We start from the raw sequence: 20253 nt of genomic DNA, 5'->3' as shown, positions 1-20253 counted from the left end.
CGGCACAGTAAACAAGGGTACCCCCCCCCCCCTCCATCCCCTCCTCCGCATCCCCCTGAAAAAGAAAACGAACCGACTTCGAAAAGCCCTTCCTAAATGCAGTTGAGTGTTTCCCCCATCGGCTTGAAATTTTTTTTCGCCCCAGAAAAGCGGCCATAGAAACTCATGAAATGTTCCAAACTACCTCTTGGGAACAAATATTGAGCCGCAAGCAGGTTTTTGAATGGTTTGATCGATTCAAGAAAGAACACATGAGCGTTGATGGTCATCCTCATTCTCGGCGCCCTTCTTCAAGTTGTACCGATGGCAATGCAAAAAGGTCGGAGAAAAAAAATTGGAGGGCACATTCAATCGCCGCCTTAAGGGTATGACGCGGTTACTTAAAGGTCAAATGCCCATATATGCAGAATTGTTCATTCTCAACTTAATATTCACAGATCTCTGGGAGCCTTCATCCAACTCCTGGCGCAGTGGTGCAGCGGTTAAGAGATGTGTCAGTGTCATGCAATGGCAGGCTCTGCCACCGGTGGGGCTCACAATCCGGTGGGCAGGTTGTGATGACGTCACAAGTTTGCGAAGCCCAAGTGGCCCGCCTTCCTCCTAGGTTGTCGCTCTGGGGATTATTCGTGTATTTTTCGCTCCAGGCCAACGACGCCCGATTTTCTGCCACACGAACTCAACGTTAAAACCAACGAGGATGGCCGGTATACAAGTGACCAGATTTGAGGAGCAACCGGTGTGAGTTGATGTTTAGTTGTCAGTCTTCTGATCTTGGCTAATGCTGCGGTTACGCTTGGACGTAGCACTTCATTCCCGTCAAACAAACAGCAGATACGACCATTAGTCAGGAAATATTCCAATCTGCAACACATGTGCGAATGTTTTTCCCGATGGAAGCTTTCCCGCAAACCGCGTGCTAGCTCGTCCGCTAAGGTGAGTTGCGGGAAACATTGACCGAACTTTGATAAAAACGATATACAGTTCTAGTTCAAATATCTGTAAGAGCTCCTCTCTTTTCCTTCCTCGGTGCATGTAGTAGTTTGAGCTATGACGTAAGCAACAGCTCACCATCATTAGCGGGAATTCGAAACAGTGCCTGGCTTGTGCCTCAAAGCCTATAGCGGCCTACAGCGCTTTAATCGCAGCTATTCGATGGTTCTATGTCTTTCTTACGTCACAGATGACGACAACGCGCAATTTTTTTAATGTTCAAACCCCCGCGCCATGTGCTGGCAGTGAAGGTAACTACACTCTAAAACGACGTATGCACCAGCACTGTTCTCGGCTCTGCAGGCGAACCTACGGAATACGGCGCTGAAGTGCACTGCGACCCGCACAGCTGCGATATTGAGTGATTTGTCTTAGACGCATAGTGGCAAGCTTTCCTCCACTGGTAAACCTGTACAAGAATGCCCCGTATATGTACACTCAAATATCAAGAGCATTGCGTGCAGGTATAACTTGTTAACGGGAAGAGTCAGTATGTGGGCAAGAACGATTTCGGTGGTAATGGTAAGTGGAAGTTGTAAATACCTCGTGAGCACCTTCCGCTCGGAGGAAAAGTATTTGGATCACAGGAAAAAAAGATTTTTTAGTCACACTAATGGAGTAATCATAGGTTGAAGACGGATCATGGGTTCCTTTTCACATAGAAGCTATAACGTATATTTTTCCAACTCCTCAACCATTTCTACTTCTCCTTTGCTAAATGTTCCAGCATCGATTGCAGCTTGAGCAACGCAGGAACGCTCAATGACCTTACGTGAGCGCCTCAACAACCGGCATTCTGTGCTATGCTATGCTATGCTATGCTATGCTATGCTATGCTATGCTATGCTATGCTATGCTATGCTATGCTATGCTATGCTATGCTCTGCTGTGCTATGCTGTGCTATGCTGTGCTATGCTGTGCTATGCTGTGCTATGCTGTGCTATGCTGTGATGCATTCGACGGCCCAGTAGAGCACTTTCGAATATCTTCTAACAAAGCAAGAGTGGTGGGCTGGTTCGTAGATTATGGTGTATAGAAACGCGCTTAACTGGTAACAACACAAAAGGCGGAAAATGCAGGAATGGTCAATAGCACAGACGAAGTGCGCGCTTCGTCTGTCCTTTCTACTATTCTTGCATTTTTTATATTTCGACTCGTAGCCAGTTTAACACGATTCCCTGCTCTTGGAATATCTGATCTCAGGTATTTTTAACAGTATGAAAAAATCAAACAATTCACTCAGAGAAACAAAAAGATTTATGTTGTGCACAGAAAAAAAAACATTATGCTTTCTTTTGCATGAACTATAGCGCAATATATCAGGAGCTGCCACATCAAGCTTGCGTATGGAGGCAACGTCCTGCGATGGTGTTAGTTTTTTTTCCGCCCAAGCATCTTCGGCTGGACTCTGCTGACGTGAGCGATAGGATTTCTCCCAGACAACAGGCGCTCCCTTTCAGAGGCGGCACTTTCTTTTTTTTTTGCATTTTATCGGCCCCTGTCGCTGCAGCCCGGCGAGAGGAAGGGCTATCTCGTTGCCACTCGACGCTTATCAAAGGCAGCTGTGGTCCCGTGACCTGACTTATATCTATGAGAGCCCGGGGAGCGATCCAGAGCAGAGCCCGATATCCGCGCTCTCCGCGCATCCGCCCGCTCTCTTCAATATATTCACCTCGGCATATCTCCGGCGCTTCTAGACCTGTAAGTAGTTTGTCTCACTGACCTTTCTACTGACCGTGCATTTATCCCTTTCGACCTGTACTCTGCACCTAACCGGTACTTTAGGTGCTAACTATGCCGATCTGTTCACTAGTCGGTTCATTCGTGCTAAATATAATATTCTTGCTGGTATAAAAGACGCAATAACGCTGCAAGGTGACTTCTTTTATTTTCGCACTGTCAGAATGTCACTAGCTCATTCATTGCCTGTTCACGTGACGTCCGTAGGATCCTTGACGCCAATTTCCAGGTTTTTGAACACGCTACAACTAGAGCCGTGATTTAAGGCTGATTTTATTAGTTTTGTAGTCGGGAATTGAGTTGGCGTATTTTCAGACGCACCTAGTGAAGCTTTAGGTGTCCGCACAGGTAGAAAATGCATTCATTCCCCGAAACCGTTAGTCACGAGCCATGAAATGTATCCCTTTCAAGTTATATAAAAGGTACTTATGCGAAAGGTAGTCATACTGTAGTATATAATTTGCAGTTTCACTGATGATGTCGTTCTTAATAATAAAGTGTGCCTGAGTCGGCAGCACCATACAATACAGTCAAAAACCCTGTGACTGCAAAAGCATCGTCTTGCATTCATTAAACAGAGATAGTGTCATGCAGCAGCGGAGGAAAAAAGCTCGATTGTTACATCGTTTAACAAGATGAGAAATAAGTGAGCTGCATCATAGAGTACACGCTTTCTGGCTTTCTGATTCGTGGGGCAACCAATTTTGTTAAAAAAATTATCACTTTTGATTTGCTTATTCCAGTATGTTTAGCGTAACACCTGCAGAGAAATGTCGTTGCACCTAGGGAGCAATTAATAAAACCTACCTGGGTGCCTTCATACCGCTACAAAAGAAAAGATTCACAGCTTTCCTTCGCCCCTGAAGAACCATTCGCCTTGGTCCGGGGACTCGAACCCGAGACCAAAGCCTGTCCGGTGCAGTGGTTCTACCAGGATTTTCTGCTAGCCATCCTAACCACCCTACGCTAACTACTCGACGGCTAGCCGATGTCAGGGCGAGGCGTAGTTGATTAATATTTCGAGGTGTGAACGCTGCTACACAAACAGCACATTTAAACGGCCCAGTATTGCAAATGGTTTCAGTCTGGTCCTTCATAAGCCCGGCCTTTGTCAATACGCTTTCAATATTGGGCCGATTGCTCATGCTGCTTGGGTAGTTCGATGCGTTCCGATTAATATAACAGACCAACACCGTTCCAACCTTTCCTGGCTGGTAAACCTGCTGGTTTATATACTGTTTAGCTTGGTATAGTGAGTGCCATGGCAGGCTTCCGGGATAGCCGCCTTCGGTGTGCCCTTATGCATAGCTGCAGTAGTGTTTATGCCAACGAGTAATCACTCCTTAATGGTTGCATCGCGTGACAGAATTCGATCACAGCTTCATAGAATACACGCTTCTCATTCATGTTGTAGCCATTGCTTTGCTTGGCCGATCAGCCTGTATTTGCTTATCCTTCCAGCAGCCATCAAAATGCAACCTCGGTGGGCGGCAGTCGTAGCCGTCCTGTGTACTGTGGCCGTCACTATCTCGTTCGGCCAAGGACCACCCGAGGATGAAGTGACGTCATTGCCCGGTTTGGCCAATCAGACCAGCTTCAAGCAATACTCCGGATTTCTGCAGGCGGGAGGGACGCGGCGGCTGCATTACTGGTGAGGACAGCAAAAAGGCGGAAGCAGTTAGCATTTATCGCTCCCATATCTGCGTGATAAAGATTAGTTAGCTTTCTACTCGATAATAGCGCTTTTTTTTTTCTTTTTGAAGCTAAGCAGTTTCCTGCTGCGTTGAGCGGAAAGTTCTGCTCAGTCGACAATCAAAAACGAAGTCCAAGCTGTACTTCATGACGGCCCGTTACTATGGTTGTGGAGTCTAGCTTGGTCGAGTTCATACCCAACAAATGAAATGCATTTGTGAACGAGAAAGAGTTTATGAGCTCAATTTTTTTATATATATATTGTAAGATTTACTTACAACCAGCACTATATCCGCAGATTTCCGTCGGCGGGCTCGTTTTTTGTTTGTTTTTTTGCTTTTAACGCTTTTGCTATCGTCAAAAGTACTCCCCATTGGTTTTCTATGGCAGCCTTAACTGCTTGATGCGAGCGATAGAAATACTATAAAAAGGCATATTTTGCTACATGTCAAAACAATGGACTATTACCTTCAATATTTACAAAACAGTACAGGAGAGCAAGCTGCCGGGCTAGTTGGTGATGCATTTTGTGAAGAAGCTAGCGCAAAAAAACGCACAAGGGACAGAAGAAAGAAAACATAAGACATTCTCGAGCACTTTCTCTTACAATTTGCTAATATTCATAATTTTTGCCCAAGAATATTGGACATGGAAATGACAAAATAACGAATTCATCTGCGAAAAGTTTGTTTCTTCTGCCTCGCTATATATTTGTAAATTTGTTTATGCGACTTTTTTTCCCGCAGACGTTGAAGATAAAGGATTGCTGCACAATTAAAGGGACAGTCTCTGGGCAGTGCAACTTGTTTCTCTAACGTTGCTTCAGGTTCGTGGCGAGTGAAGGTTCCCCCGAAACGGATCCTGTCATTTTGTGGATGAACGGTGGACCCGGATGCAGTTCGCTCCTGGGCCTGATGTCCGAACAGGGTCCCTTTCGTGCCGTCAAGAGGGGCCACAAGCTCATCATGAACCCGTTCAGCTGGAACAAGGCAAGCCACGGTCCCTCCTTGCAAGACAACAGGCCAAGCACAAACGTCTTCAGCTTTGGCATACTTCATGACAGTGTGGCCAAACACATTAGCGATAAAGACTACCCTTGCGACTTTAAAATCAGGTTATCATCATCATCATGACATTATTTTTAAACAAAGTGTTTGACGCGATGTCAGCTTTATTTTTCCTCTTCCTCTACTCCCTAAAACTGCTAAGTGCTGTACACGGTAACGTGCCATTTATTCTGGATTGCTACCTATAATTGGGTGCTTCGTTCTTTGCCGAATGCTGTCTATTTAAGTTTTACTCCCTTACCCAAACATATTTCACTAGAGAGGTGAAGATTCCGTTCTTTGTCAGAACTGTCACGTGTTTTGGCACTGTGCGTTGCGTACAGGATGATTATGTACTGCTAGCACAGAGGGACGCCAGATTGAATGTCCAACATTTCTGACCACTGCCAAGCCCCCTGGTGCGAAAATACGAATAGTTCATGCTCAGATGCGAAACAACGCATCTTGTAGCATGCACTAGGTACCGCCTTGGTCAAAAGTAACCAAACAAAGCGGTTTGTTTCTTAATACTATACTGGGACGCTTGTGTCACCGCTTTAGCTCTAAATGTCTGTAAATTAAAGAATACCCTTCTACTCACCTTTCGTGACCTTTTAGCCCTTAGGCTTTCGGTTAGGACTCCGCTATACATGTTGTATAAGTGAACCTCGTTGCTTCCTTGGTTTTGACAAAGAGTACATCAATGTAGCAAACATAGAATCCCTTGCTATATTTACATTTGAAGCTTTTAATTAAGAAAATGCCACGATTTCTAAAACGCTGTTCATAAGTTGGCAGCCAACCTCTCATACTGTGTTCCTTTGTCGATCGATCTGAGTCACTCACGAATTACATTCTTGCGCAAAGAGTACTGTGAATATCCACAAATTATTATTTGCATTACTAAGCAACAACTTGCAGTTGCAGTCAGAAGGTTCGGCGCTTTGTATTTATTTGAAACAGATTGCAAATGTGATCTTCCTGGAAGCCCCTGCCGGCGTCGGTTTCTCGTACGATACCAGCGGCCAGTATTCGACCAATGACGACCAAACTGCGGACGACAACTACGCCGCCATTCAGGACTTCTTTGCCAAGTTTCCGAGCCTCAAGAACAATGATTTCTACATCGCCGGCGAGAGCTACGGAGGCATCTACGTTCCTATGCTGACGCAGCGGGTGCTGAAGGATCCGAGAGGCATCCGTCTCAAGGTGTGGCACGAATGTTGTCGCTTTACAATAAACTGCCCTCTTTTAAGTTTCCCAGCAAGAAAAACCTTTCACAGGACACACGTTTTGGCGCGGAACTTTATTCGTCAGTCCTTAGACTATCGCTGTGCAGGATCGCATTTCGGAGCTGTGTTTAGGCTTGGCCAGAACTTTTCTTAGACTATGAAGAGTTACCTCAGTCATTTCCTTCGAGCGGTTTCTAATAATAATACTACAGTCCCATCTCAGCAAGAGTCTTTCAAACATATTTCCTACGTTACTTGGCCCGCCCTATGAGAGCACAACAAATGCATGAGAATTTTTTTGAGGTATTTTCATATAATTATTACAAGGGTGTAAGAAAACAGACCCAAATAGTGAAAACAATACGTATTTTTTTTTTGCTCTTGTCAGGGCTACGCCGTCGGCAACGGAGCCCTGGACTTCAATATCCTCGGCAACGCGCTGATCTTCTTTGGGTACTACCATGGGCTGTATGGATTGAGGTAATTTGTCACCTTCGACAGATATCACATTAGTAGTACACGAAGCACGTGTGTTGGTCTTGCCATTAAAAGTGGCAGGGTAGTACATTATGGGCCTCATGTAACTCGTTGGTTGAGTGAGCTATTGATTCTTATTGTTGTTGCGCAACAAGTTAGTAGAATAACAATGACTAACCAGGTAATCATTTCGAGCTTTTGTATTTTCTTCCTTGTGAAACACATTATGTTTTTTTTTTTCAAATGCCAGGTTACATAAAGCATACTTCGAATATAACGCATGATTTCTGCATAGTTTCCTGGGAATTTGCATGTTCGTTATTAGCATATTGTACTAGTGCAAAATTGCAATGCCTTTTTCCTTTACTTTATCCATCAACATTACATCAAAGACAAAAACACATGTGGACAAAAAATTTACCTCCGAAAAATATGGGCACCTAAAGTATGAGTTGCCACCTCAATTCAGTTAGCAGAAAAACAAGCTTCTCGAATGGTCGTTTGCTGTACTTCTTTACTTGTTAGGTTTCTTTACATTCGATGCATTTCAATCGCACAGGGACTTAAACAATGTCGGAAACCTTCCTGATGGAGTACTCGACATCGCCAGACTAATCATCTTTTACACTCAATACTCTCTCATACGATGTTTCGGCTATTTCAATAGGCGCATCGCAAAGTTCTACACTGCTTTCTTTGCAGCTGTATCACTCCTCGCTCGCTCAATATGCGTTATTTTTTGGAATGAATAAGTACCGCACAAAAAGGCGCTCGCGAAAAGGCCGAGAAAGATCAGGACACGCGATATGCGCCAGATGTGTTATTTTTGTAAAGATTAAAAATAATCTAAAACTGCATTCCACACGCTCGCTCAGCCAGCATTTAAACTTGGTTTGGTTTGTTGGGGTTTAACGTCCCAAAGCAACTCAGGCTATGAGGGACGCCGTAGTGAAGGGCTCCGGAAATTTCGACCGCCTGGGTTTTTTAACGTGCACTGACATCGCACAGCACACGGGCCTCTAGAATTTCGCCTCCATCAAAATTCGGCCGCCGCGGCCGGGATCGAACCCGCGTCTGTCGGGTCAGCAGCCGAGCGCCGTAACCACTGAGCCAGCGCGGCGGGGAGCATTTAAACTTCTTTCGCGCATAATACAATGTAAAAAATGTAACGGACAATAGGAAAGGAAGTCTTATTACCGAAAATGTGTTAAAATTCCTTTTATTTTTGTATGTTGCAGTCTGTGGACGAGGCTGACCTCTAACTGCTGCAACGGTAGTGTGTCTCAGCAGACATGTGACTTCGTTAACCGCCGATCGGCCGACTGTACTGACGCGGTAAGTTGGGCGCCAACAGTTGTCGGCTGCCTTGAATACGCTCGTGATGCTGCTTATCGGTGCATGAGGTGTGCTTATGTGTGGCCTAGGTAATATCAAAGGGTACATAGAGTCGCTTATCTGAAACAATGCATGCTATTGTACCGGCTTGTCCTGTCGTTTCTAATTACTCAGCAATATTTGCAAGAGCTGACTGTAATAAATAACCTAACCCAGTTAACACAGGTGCGAACGTATTGAATACGACCACGCTTTCTTTAACTACTTTGTGATCGACTGTTCTTACATTTCCCAAGGTAGCTTCAAAAATCCCCTATATGTGTCAAATAAAGTGGGGATAAGTTGCAGCTTTCAAAAAAAGGGATAATAGCGATATGTGTCGGGGAAACTTTGACCACTAAATTTTAGGGTGGCTTTATTTTGTTTTACTTACACTTCAAGACCCACTTAAATAACATAGTCTATGCACATGTTGTATTATTATGCACTAAGGACTTGTGACCATCTAGCATGCAATTTCACATTGATAGCTATTAGTCAGATGTTAGAAACATTCTTTGGCTCTCGAAGGTGCCTACCCTTACAAAAATTTCTTTACACACTCCATGGACACTGTACAGGACAGACAGTCTGTAGAGTGCCTACTGAATGTTTTTCAAGGATGGAAAAACTACATCGCATCTCCCAGATAGCGTCACCTTTATCGCCGTGGCCAGGCCACGAACCGGTCGGGCTCCTTATGAGGAGCTCAAGCATAAATAACAAACAGCCATAAGCGCGGGTAGCCATTGATGCACACAAAAATGCCAAGGAAGCGCCAGTACGACCATCCTGTATAGGGTTTGGAATCGCTCCATAGCTAAAGCGCCTGCGCCGGCCAGCCCGGCCATGGCGTGAGCGACCTGCCATCCCATTGTAAAGCGAAATCGAGCTGTACTTCATCTACCTAAAGGCAATGGTCGCTGCCGCAGCATCAGAGCACTTTTATCATGTCATTTGCGAAGCTCGCCATAAATCCGCGCATTGAAATCTTACGCTCCGATCTGTTCAAAACTACGAGATCACTGACTGTCACGTCAGGCACGGTTTTGTATGAACTGCTTAACGCTGCTGAAAACATAAGGATGCTACCGCTCAACCGCTAACCGCTAACCGGCTAACCGCTCAACTCATACGAGTAGTGACTTCCTGTTGACGACGGGAAACTGGCCACTGGTTCATGTCCGGTGTCAGACTCGGAGTTTCAAAACTGCTACGATCAAAAATACGCTGTCACAGAATAAGGTAGGTGCAGCAAATTTCAGCTAAGCTTATACAGTCGGGGACAAAAGTCTCCGGACTAAGTTCTCCTTAAACGAAGTCGATAGCTCGAATAATATGCGGCGGATTGAGACCACACTTGTGGAGGTGAAACTCATGATCCTGTTATTTAGCCTCCAGAAGTGTGGAGGTCAGCTATTGGCTAATAACAGAGCTATCAGCTTCGTTGACGGAACACATGGTCCAGAGACTTTTGTCCCTGACTGTACACTCATCGTAGTTTCATTTAATTTTGTCGATAGGCCTCCCAGATGATGTACACTAGAGAGAAGTAAAAAGGGAGTACAATTGTATTCTAGCGTACTCCCTTTAAAAGGGAAGGCGTTTAGAGCGTAGAGTGTCGACTGAGCGTCATTTCGAGCGTCATTTCGACTGGCCGTTTCGATTCAGCCACAGAGCTTTTACAGCGCGCTGGTCTTCATACTCTGACCAGTAGAGCAAAACTGCAGCGTTTGAAATTTCTCTATCATCTTCTTCACAACTCATTCCAACTAAATTTTTCAGACTTTCTAGATCTAAGACAAACGCGCCAAACCAGACACATACACTCAAATATGATACCGGAATTTTCGTGCAATAACAACTCGTTCTGGTATTCTTATTTTCCGATGTCCGTACGCGAATGGAACGCTTTGCAACCATGTATTACAGCGCAGCCAACATTGGAAAAATTTATTGCGCTCGCTGAAAAGGCAGTTCTTTCTTATACGCATTGTTGACCCTGTTTCATCATGTATATTTGCATTCTATTTTTTTCTCTCCTTTTTTCTCTTTTTTTCATCCCACTCCTGTAATGACCCCTCTGAGGTTGGCAGTAATCCAAATAAATAAATAAATAAAATCTCAAACGGTGAGCCGCACTGCCCGGTATGAGGTGTAGCTCGGGACCCCTCTTCTGGTTTAGCCCTAATCCAAAACTAATTTGCCCACAGACGTTGGTGGCTACAGATGTCTACAGATGGCGCTGCCATACATTCTGCGCGAAAGTTCAAGATTTTCGCAAACTTTTGTTTTTCCCTCTGTGCTATTCTCAGGTCCAGGACGCCATGGCGGTCATCTACAACGAGCACCTCAACGTCTACAACCTCTACGACAGGTGCGAAGACGAAGAACCAACATTCGGGGAAAACAGGGTACTCAGTTCTTCGTCCCGCTATCACAAGACACGAGAGCTGATGGCGCACACCATTTATCTCCCGCGGCAAGTGAGTACGTTTGTTACTTAAAGCAGTTGAATCGGTACTCGCAACTTAGTCTGGCGAGCAGTAATCGCAGTAATGTGCCAGCACAACTTTCTCGGGAATCATCTTTAATTGTGAGTGAACTGGGAATATTGTAAGGCATTGTTATCAACATATTTACTGGAATGGTCTAATCTTCCGAGGCGTAGCAAAAAAAAAGAGAGCAAAACGCTGAGGCAGCGTATGAGTATCGAGCGTTAGCAATATGCAACGAATATTGCGTCATTAGCCATCTTCGCTATATCCGGTACAAATTTTGCGTTATGTCCGGATATCTAAATTTTTATTCCAGCGTATAAAGCGCAAGAAGATAAATCGTTTGACAGCGCTTAGAATGTCCTACGTCAATTAGTTTGGCCGGAAAGGACGTTTGAAGTTTCAAGAAGTCACGGCTTGGGGAACCAAAGGTCGTCGGTGCAAATCTCTAAGACACGCTTTGAATCCACTCAGATCTTAGGCTCCGTAACGTGCTGAATCGTTCGATACCTCTCCGAACATTCTACGCCAATTAGGTGGTCTACAATCTGTGTACCAATAGTACCACCCTTTGGTCCCACTTGAAAGACCTTATGTTTCATGCTAACGCGACCTTGAGTAATGCGAGTATTAGAGCTAACGCTCTGAAACCTACTTACAAAGTATGCGCTCTAGCCGAGTAGTTAATACTGCTGCAGAAAACTAACGCAGTGCATTTCTGACAATATATAGCTGAAAACTGCAAGCACACCGAAGGGAGCTCTGCAGATATATTGGTTGTTATGGTGCAGTCTCACGATATGCGAAATAGTTGCTTCCATAAACAACTTCCCGTTGAAAATACGCGCTTGTCCAGAATTGCTGGGGTTCAGTCCTTGCTGGTCGGTGTCCTGATACTTGCTTCACGTAAATCGTGACTTGGGTCTATTTCACAGACTCATGCTTTATGCGCTCGTAGCAGAAAGTACGCTTGTTTGAGTTTCAAGGTTGCATTCTCTGATAGAAATGGTAGCGAACTTTACAAAAATGTGCATAAAGGTTACTGCAGGTCAGTGCGCTTATCCTCGGGAGCGAGAACATCTCGCTCTCCTGATAGGACGAGCGTTAAATGTGTACACCGTCTTCGTAAGAAATTAGAAGTACAAACTCTTCTTAATAAACGTTCATATTCTTATACGTGCCAACTATCGAAAATTCTAGATAAGTGGCGAAACGAGTTTGTAAGGTGATAATTAGTTCGGCATAAACTACAAGGGACCGTTGGATAGCCTCAGTCCGTTGACCAACCTTTTGACATGAAGACTGAAGTTTTCGTGCGGGCCTAGACGCAGAAAAGTCCTCTCAGCGAAACGTTTGCCAGAGAACTCAGGCTTCCTTCACTCCCTTTTCTCAATTTTCTGCTGTCAAGAGTTTCCTTATCCCTGCTATCTGTTTAGTGCAGTCAATACCATAATGCTGGATCTTTATAACTACTCTTTGTCAATCTGGAGCGCAATCGATGACAAAAGACGCCTCCAACTGAAGCGAACGTCGATGGTTGGTTGGTTTATGGTTGGTTTATGGGGCTTAACGTCCCAAAGCGACTAAGGCTATGAGAGACGCCGTAGGGGAGGACTCCGGAAATTTCGACCACCTGGGGTTCTTTAACGTGCACTGACATCGCACAGTACACGGGCCTCTAGAATTTCTCCCCAAAGAAATTCAACCAGCGCGGCCGGGATCGAACCCGCGTCTTCCGGGTCAGCAGCCGAGCACCATAACCACTGAGCCACCGCGGCGGCAACGTGGATGGGTGGGCGTGTAAAACATTAAAAATTGAAGCGCACCCACAGCTGACTCAACCGGCAATGCATTGACAAAAAGGGAAATGTGCCAAACATTTCCGGCCCAATTGGTCGGCTCGGGCAAAAGGGAAGCTGAAAAAACATACACCTTAGTCACTGTTGATGCAATAATATCGTGTCAAATTAAAATATTTCTTCTAGTAAAAAACATGCTTATTTCTTCCTGTACATGAATCTTTTTTGTCTACATTAACACTCTTGGTGCGGTCTAGCAAAAGTTGTGCGTGTGACTGCATCAAAATATGCGCCCTCTGAGGTCGCCATGCCAACCACACCATTCAATTAGTAATGCGGGTGAATCACTGGTGCGCCCTGTGACTGGGGCGGTCATTGGATCCTGGTAGTTATGGAGAGCAGTTGCTTGTAGGTTCAAAAGCATGTTGCTGATGATGATGAATTTTTATAGCGCAAGTGTATCTACGGCCAAAGAGCGCCATGGCGAAAATTGTTTTCGTTTGCTCAAAGTGGGGTCAAAGACTCACTTCCCAAGAATTTCGCCCTGATTAAGCCGAGCACCAGGCCAGGGGAAAGCTTATACCCATTGTATCGCCAGTGGGTACCCTGCGGCACTGGGGATCGAACCCCACACCTCCGGCATTCGAGGTGGATGTCTCGCATGTTGCTAAGTCGATGGCTGTGACTTGTTCGAAGCCAAACTCAGAGAGTGCAGTTACAACGGTGGTCTCCCATTAAATATGCACCGATCGCCCGCCAGTCGCGCCGTGACCATGTCGCGCACGTAACGGGGAACCGCTTGCCTTCCCTTACTGCAAGGTCGGTGCAAAAAGTGTGGCGTTATTGTACGAGGATATTATTCGTCTTTGTACTCTTTGTCGCCGGGTTCAGCGGTACTGGCGTTCAGCAGACAAGCACAGTGTCGCAGGATCGAAGTCTGAATCCTGCGGTTGCGTTCTAATACAGGGAAAGCGAAAGCCCATAAGTGTGCCGTCCGAGGTTAGTGCGAGGTAGAGAACCCCAAGCGGTCTAACTAAATCCGAAGCCCTTTATAATGGCGACTCTTTGTCTCTACCTCCTTTTCTTCCCTTCCTCATGAATTCTCCTGGCCTCCTTCGATAGGGCAACCACTACTGGCTACACGATTTCAGCGTAAGGACAGACCGGGTATTTAACAGCGGTCTTTGTAATGCAGCAGGAATATTGCGTTACGACCAGTTCTTACTCATAACTTACTTCAGCCGCATTTTGCCAGCACGGAAAAATTTGTTTTTCGTTTCATGTAGCATTCAAGCAGGCAGGAGCGAATATGACGCTTGGTCAAAAAGCATCGATGTATACACCTACATGTGCAGTTATGCTTGCGAATACCTTCCTTCCTTCCTTCCTTCCTTCCTTCCTTCCTTCCTTCCTTCCTTCCTTCCTTCCTTCCTTCCTTCCTTCCTTCCTTCCTTCCTTCCTTCCTTCCTTCTTTCCTTCCTTCCTTCCTTCCTTTTTTCCTGCCTTCCTTCCTTCGTTCCTTTCTTCCTTCCTTGCTTCCTTCCTTCCTTCCCTTCTTTAATTCTCTTTTTCCTTTCCTTCTTCCTTTCTTTCATCGTTTTCCTCATTTCGTCTTTTCTTTCTCCTTTCTTTTCTCTTTCTTTATTTCTTCCTTTTTCTCTCTTTGTTACCTTCCTTCCTTCCTAATTCTCCGCCATTGCCTTTGTTTACAGGAAAACTTAGGCGTCACACCACCGTGTATCGACAGCGAAAATGTCAAATTATATCTCAGACGAAACGATGTGAAGAGGGCGTTGCACGTGGAAAACTCGCCTTTGGAGTGGGACGAGTGCAGGTAAGTCGTACTCCTCTTCCTGAAGCGTTTTGTAGCTCCGAGAACACAGTTAAATCTCGTTATAACGAAGTTTAAGCGGCCCCGGCGATTACTTCGTTATAGCCGGAAATTTGTTATAGGCCTTGTTGACCGATCTTTCAAGGGGAATCATCATTCCTTCGTTATATCCATTGTTTCGTTATAAATCCTTTCTTCGAGAATTTACTTTGCGATTTTCTCGGGAACGCGACCACCTCACCGCTCCGATAGAACGTTGGCAGTGTCACTGGGGTATTACCTGTCCATATTTCTTATTTAAAATATTTCTCTTTAGTGTCCCTTTAATAGCTGTTCCTCACCGGCGCCGCTGTTCCGGCCCCACTTTTCCGTAAAACGTAAAGAAATAATCTCTTTTTCTTGAAAGTTTCTTGCTTGGCCGATTGTGTTTTTGGCTAAGTGCAAAGTTCCCCGCAGTCTGCGAAGATTGCGTTTACCTTCTGTGTTCCAAAAGGATCGTGAGTCATCACTTTTGCGCATTTACCTGCAGTGGGGCGCGCATTCTAACCCGCTTATTGCGTTAGAAACTAAAATACAGTCAACTTATAGTTTCTTTTTTGTTGTTGTTTTCCAGCAACGTGTTGCGGTACACGCCACAGTACAGAACAATGAGGGACGTCGTTAAACAGCTCGTAGACTCCGGATCCTTGAAGACGTTGATCTACAACGGTGACATCGACATGGCGTGCAACTTTCTCGGAGACGAGTGGTTCGTCAACACGTTGGGATACAAAGTAAGTGGTAGAATGCGTGCTCGCAACCTTAAGCCGTTTTAAATAAGCCTCTATAGCTTAACGCGAAAATCGAGGCGCAAAAAGATTTGGTGTGGTGTTCCACAGCCTGCTTGGTATATTTGACAGAATTTTTATCAAGTTAGAGAATGCCCGGTCCAGTTCGCAACAATGTCCAATTGCCCTCTTGCTGCACGAAGAAGCAGCGGTGACAGATGGGCGTTCTCAACATCGAAACCATCATGAGCCCACAGAGTTTCTCAAAATTAGCCTAAATTCCGGTACACAGTTCGTGGAATATACCTGTTTAAAAGGTTACATCTTGGGCTTTGAGGACTATGTATAGGCGTGGGCTGTACAGCATTTTTATTTTTCAATTTTTCAATTTCGCCAAAGAATGCAAGAAATGCCAATTGGGGCGCTACACACTGGGTGCGGACTATGCAACGGTTGCCGGTTATATAAGGGGTGCGGATAATCTAGTACAAAAAAAAATTGGGGGGGACAAAACAAGCTGTGTGGACTACGCATCGAGTACGAACTGTAGACCGGGAATTACAGTACATAGAGAGAAAACAAGCGCCACCTTGTGTGGAAATTCTTTTAAGAACGCTTCATCCACCATAAGGCTTTTGTATTTGGCATTGATAGTGCTTAGCTGGAAACGCTAGATTTCGCTCCGAAAATAAAGCTGCCATAAAATTCAATCTGCTGAGTGCCACGTAACATTTTTTGTTCGATAAGAGGTGTTCACATGGCTAATAAATTTATTGCAAGGAAATGTGTCGTGCTAGAATCGAACACAACTCAACCATTGTGGAAATGCTCTTCAAAGGATGCCCTCAGGCTAAACGGCGTCGACCGGTTGCGTGACGTCGTGGCCAGTGTGACATCACAAATGGCTGGTGGTGTAAACTGGCGATTTCCTATACGCGCCATACGCGTGTGTGCAAATTAGCAAAGCATTTCTAGGAGGGTTGTCTCGACAAGAGGCGTATTCTTACACTTGAATCCAAACTTTCACTGCATTAGTAGGCAAGCCATTGCGAAGTTCGTACTTCCCAGAATTTCTACGGCAGTTGAGCGACTATACGGCGCCTGTTTTCGTTCTATGCTCTAAGCACGAATACGCCTATATGGGAGTAAAAAAGGAGTACGCTGTCCTCTAGCGCACTCTTGAACTACTACGGCACCTGTTTTCATTATAGGTGGTTTTGAGAAACTATATGTACAGGGAAACTCATACAGTTTATCATACAAATATCATAGACTTATCAAACAAATCATTAAAATTATCATACAGATTGCATGCATTTCTGTAAAATCGTACAGTCATCATAGACATGTCATAGAATATCATACAAATTGTATGATATATCACACAAATTGTATGATATTCTATGATGAAGCCTCTATGAGGTTATTGCATCATAGAACTTTTTTTCATCAGGGTATTTCGGAGCAAGTTGCCTGCACAAATTGCCTGCAAATGTTCTCTATCGCTATAGAGAACATTAGTGATGCTGGCGCACTGAGGACGGTGTAGTTAAATAATATGCCTCACGAGAGAGATTCTAACGATGCCGTCATCACTCTAGCTTCATGGTGCATTATTCAGCCCTCGCGCTCTCACCACAGGCGTTTTAGACTTAACATACAGCTCATGTCCCCCGCGTCAAATGCGGTCGCCCTTGCTCAGATTGCTTCCTTGAGGCAAAACCCATCAGGGTCCCTAGATGATGCTCTGCCCCATCACATCCAGCCTTGTTTTCTTAATCTATGCTCTAGACAGGTTTCTAAAAACTTTCTCCGTTAACCTTCGTCTAATTAATTTTTTTCACCACCTACGCAGTGAGTTCTTAAAGATACGCACTTTTATTTTCTCATCACTCTACGAAACAAGTGTTTGTGAATGAGAGGCAGTGGAATAGAATCTATAAATGGAGAAAGTTTTAGTTTACGCGAAAGACCGAAATTTGTCGTTATATCTGCGTTCAAGTTGCAAATATCTTGATGGTATTGTTTTTCTGTACGAAGTATTTTGTTGACAAAACCTGTGCTTCTGACTTATACTCAAGAAATAATATTTGACTGGCTGCTCGAAATTGGTTTCCTCTCATATTGGAACTATTTATACAATCACTAATGGTCCCAGAAAGGCCTGTTCTGTAATGTGTGCCTACATTAATCGAATCAAGTATGAATTTCTCCGCTGTCCACCAAGGGACAAACGCTTACTATCTTCGAGGTAGCAGTAGCAATGCCATTCTGGTACCTACGGATGCAAAGTTGTCGAAGGTCATTTCCTGCATTGGGATAGTAACAGACGCACTTACCCTTATTCCTGCACCGTTCCTTTATAGCCCACGTCGACATACAAATTGTGGAAGCACGGAAAGCAAGTTGCCGGATTCTTCCAGACATATGAGGGCAACATAACGTTCGTGACAATCAAGGTCAGTGTTGGTATTTTGCTGCTTCAGCAATATAGTCCTATTTCGGTGAGAAACCCGGGGCCGGTGTGCCAGTGTGAGGCCAACGGGCACCTTCCGGTCACCTTCCGTGCCCAAAAGGTGCCACCTTCAAAGGGCCCACCTAGCTAGGAAGGTGCCTACTCTATCCACCAGCCTCTCACCCATGCGCCTAGTTTTCACCCGTATATAAATTTCTTAGAAGAAAAAAAAAAGAAATGAAAGAAAGATAGAGTCCAGACCAGGAGAACTTTTCCAATTAACAGATGAGCGAAAAAAATGCACAAAATTAAAAAAAAAACATGGTTTAAACGCAACTGGTTTTAAAAACAACTTAAAAACGAAGCAAGAGACGAGCACATAGTGACAGAAACTAATGACAGTTAAAGTGAATTTCTGTTCTGCATCATGAAATGTACAGCAAATCACAGTTTCGTGGGCGCAACACCGGGATCGCGATATACTAAAAACTTGCCCATATATCGGTACGTTATGTATGCCATTTGTAGTAAGACTGTGAAGTAGTGATGAACGGACATCTCTAGAAACGCTTGACCATGTCCCGTATTCTCTAAGAGCCCAGTGAATGGACATCTGTGAATAGGCATGACTTGAATTGAGTGCGATCTCTTGCCCCCCCGCAGAAAAAAAAAAAAAAACAGAGCCCACCGTCACTGTTTTAGATAGTATTGGTTGCTTAGTAGCTATTGCCGTCTTGAAATCCAACACAGGCGCACTTTCTTATTTATTTATTTATTTATTTATTTATTTATTTATTTATTTATTTATTTATTTATTTATTTATTTATTTATTTATTTATTTATTTATTTATTTATTTATTTATTTATTTATTTATTTATTTATTTCACAAGCTTTTTTTACTCACTTCAGCAATACAATTAGTGACGCAATGGCAAATGCAATTACAGCCTAAATAACACAACAACATCGCGCAGTCATCACTTCCTCATGTCGGGATCCAACCAATCGTGTTGGAGTCCTAGTATAATGAAAATGTCCACGAAGTCAACAATTACACAATACGGGTCATGCACTTGTGCGAGGTCTTACGCCTTCATATTTATGGCAATGCTTGTTTTGTTTGCCTCGTGCTGTATTTCAGGGAGCTGGTCACATGGTACCGGAGGACAAGCCGGCGCAAGCTCTCGAGATGATTACGAACTTCATCAGAGGCACGCCATTCTAGAAGAGTGTCCAACAAATCGAAGCAGAATAAAATGATTTAGAATTTTTTCTGCCCTTTCTCTTATTTGTTACTAACTTTTATAATGCCTATCGTAGCTTAATAGCCTGTCAGTGTCACGTGTCTATAGTGAAAAATGGAAGCGGTCTTAACATGTTTTAACCAAGCGTTCAAATTGATATGTTTGTTGTGATTCATTAAAAACTTCTAAAACTTACTTTACGGATAATAGCCGCAGCGTTGGCTCAGTGGTTACGGCGCTCTACTGCTGACCCGGAAGGCGCGGGTTCAATCCCGGCCGCGGCGGTGCATTTCGATGGAGGCGAAATACTATAGAGGCTCGTGTACTGTGCGATGTCAGCGCAAGTTAAAGAACCCCCCAGGTGGTCGAAATTATCCGGAGCCCTCTACTACGGCGTCCCCATAGCCTGAGTCGCTTTGGGACGTTTAACTACCCTAAACCATAAACCAAAACCTTTTGGGATCATATTTATTGCAGCGTGACAACTTAGAGTCCTTGCAGGCTGGCGGAGTGGGCATAAACCAAACGTAAAGTACTGCGAGACAATTTGGCATTTTCGAGTTAGAAACTGTGTCAGTCTTGGATGCGTGACCATGCATAACGCTATGGTTTATACAGCTGCTTCCGCAAACCACACGAGGGAGCGACTGGTTAAAAACCTGACGTTCCACAAGCCCATCCTCCATTCAGAATTAATATATTTATCTCTAGAGTACAGCGCCAAGGCAAGAATGGAATAAATGTCAAAAGGGACAAATATCTCAAATAGTTTGCTTCCAGCTCAGTATAGATAGGCCTTGCACCTCGACGGGTCGAGGCGTACAAATAGCAAAACTAGTTTGAGTGGGTTGTTTATGCGCACTATTTATAGCGTAAAGATCCGCAATATCTTAAACGCAAAAAGCGCAAACAAACAAGGAACAAATGAAGAATGAAGAAAACACAGGAGCTGCAGTCGCAACTGAGAGTTTATTAAATACGCGGTTTAATAAAAAATTTAATCAAAAAACGCAGAACTCATGTGCCTTGCCAAAAAAGGTTGTAACAAAACGTAAAAATAACGTTTCATTCGATTGTTTGCTTATATTATTGTTCTTTTGCTCCG

At 44.3% G+C, this 20253-nt stretch overlaps 1 protein-coding gene across 2 annotated transcripts; it reads left to right on the top strand.

Moving 5' to 3' along the window:
• Nucleotides 1–2561: 2561 nt before the first annotated feature.
• On the top strand, nucleotides 2562–19174 carry LOC149366059 (lysosomal protective protein-like). Of its 2 annotated transcripts, none has more exons than XM_089548050.1 (11): nucleotides 2562–2692; nucleotides 4196–4382; nucleotides 5250–5412; nucleotides 6433–6678; nucleotides 7090–7181; nucleotides 8417–8513; nucleotides 10868–11038; nucleotides 14562–14683; nucleotides 15294–15453; nucleotides 17814–17906; nucleotides 19046–19174. In XM_089548050.1, exons 2-11 carry the CDS (start codon nucleotides 4204–4206, stop codon nucleotides 19127–19129), a joined length of 1407 nt encoding a protein of 468 aa, XP_089404176.1. In that variant the 5' UTR covers nucleotides 2562–2692; nucleotides 4196–4203; the 3' UTR covers nucleotides 19130–19174. The 2 variants fall into 2 exon arrangements, with proteins under 2 accessions (XP_089404176.1, XP_089404167.1); XM_089548041.1 differs by having other exon boundaries at nucleotides 2563–2692; nucleotides 4193–4382.
• The last annotated feature ends 1079 nt before the right edge of the window (nucleotides 19175–20253 follow it).

Source organism: Amblyomma mixtum, chromosome 1 (genome assembly GCF_055824585.1).
Source record: "Amblyomma mixtum isolate Tamu chromosome 1, ASM5582458v1, whole genome shotgun sequence".
In the NCBI taxonomy this organism is placed as follows: Eukaryota; Metazoa; Arthropoda; class Arachnida; order Ixodida; family Ixodidae; genus Amblyomma; species Amblyomma mixtum.
Note: the sequence above shows the minus strand (reverse complement) of the source record. Positions and strands in the feature narration are given on the sequence as shown.

Coding starts and splice junctions, on each gene's coding strand:
- LOC149366059 (XM_089548050.1), top strand. CDS start 4,204: ATGCAACCTCGGTGGGCGGCAGTCGTAGCCGTCCTGTGTACTGTGGCC. Junction 7,182..8,416: donor CATGGGCTGTATGGATTGAG/GTAATTTGTCAC, acceptor TGTATGTTGCAG/TCTGTGGACGAGGCTGACCT. Junction 15,454..17,813: donor TCAACACGTTGGGATACAAA/GTAAGTGGTAGA, acceptor GTTCCTTTATAG/CCCACGTCGACATACAAATT.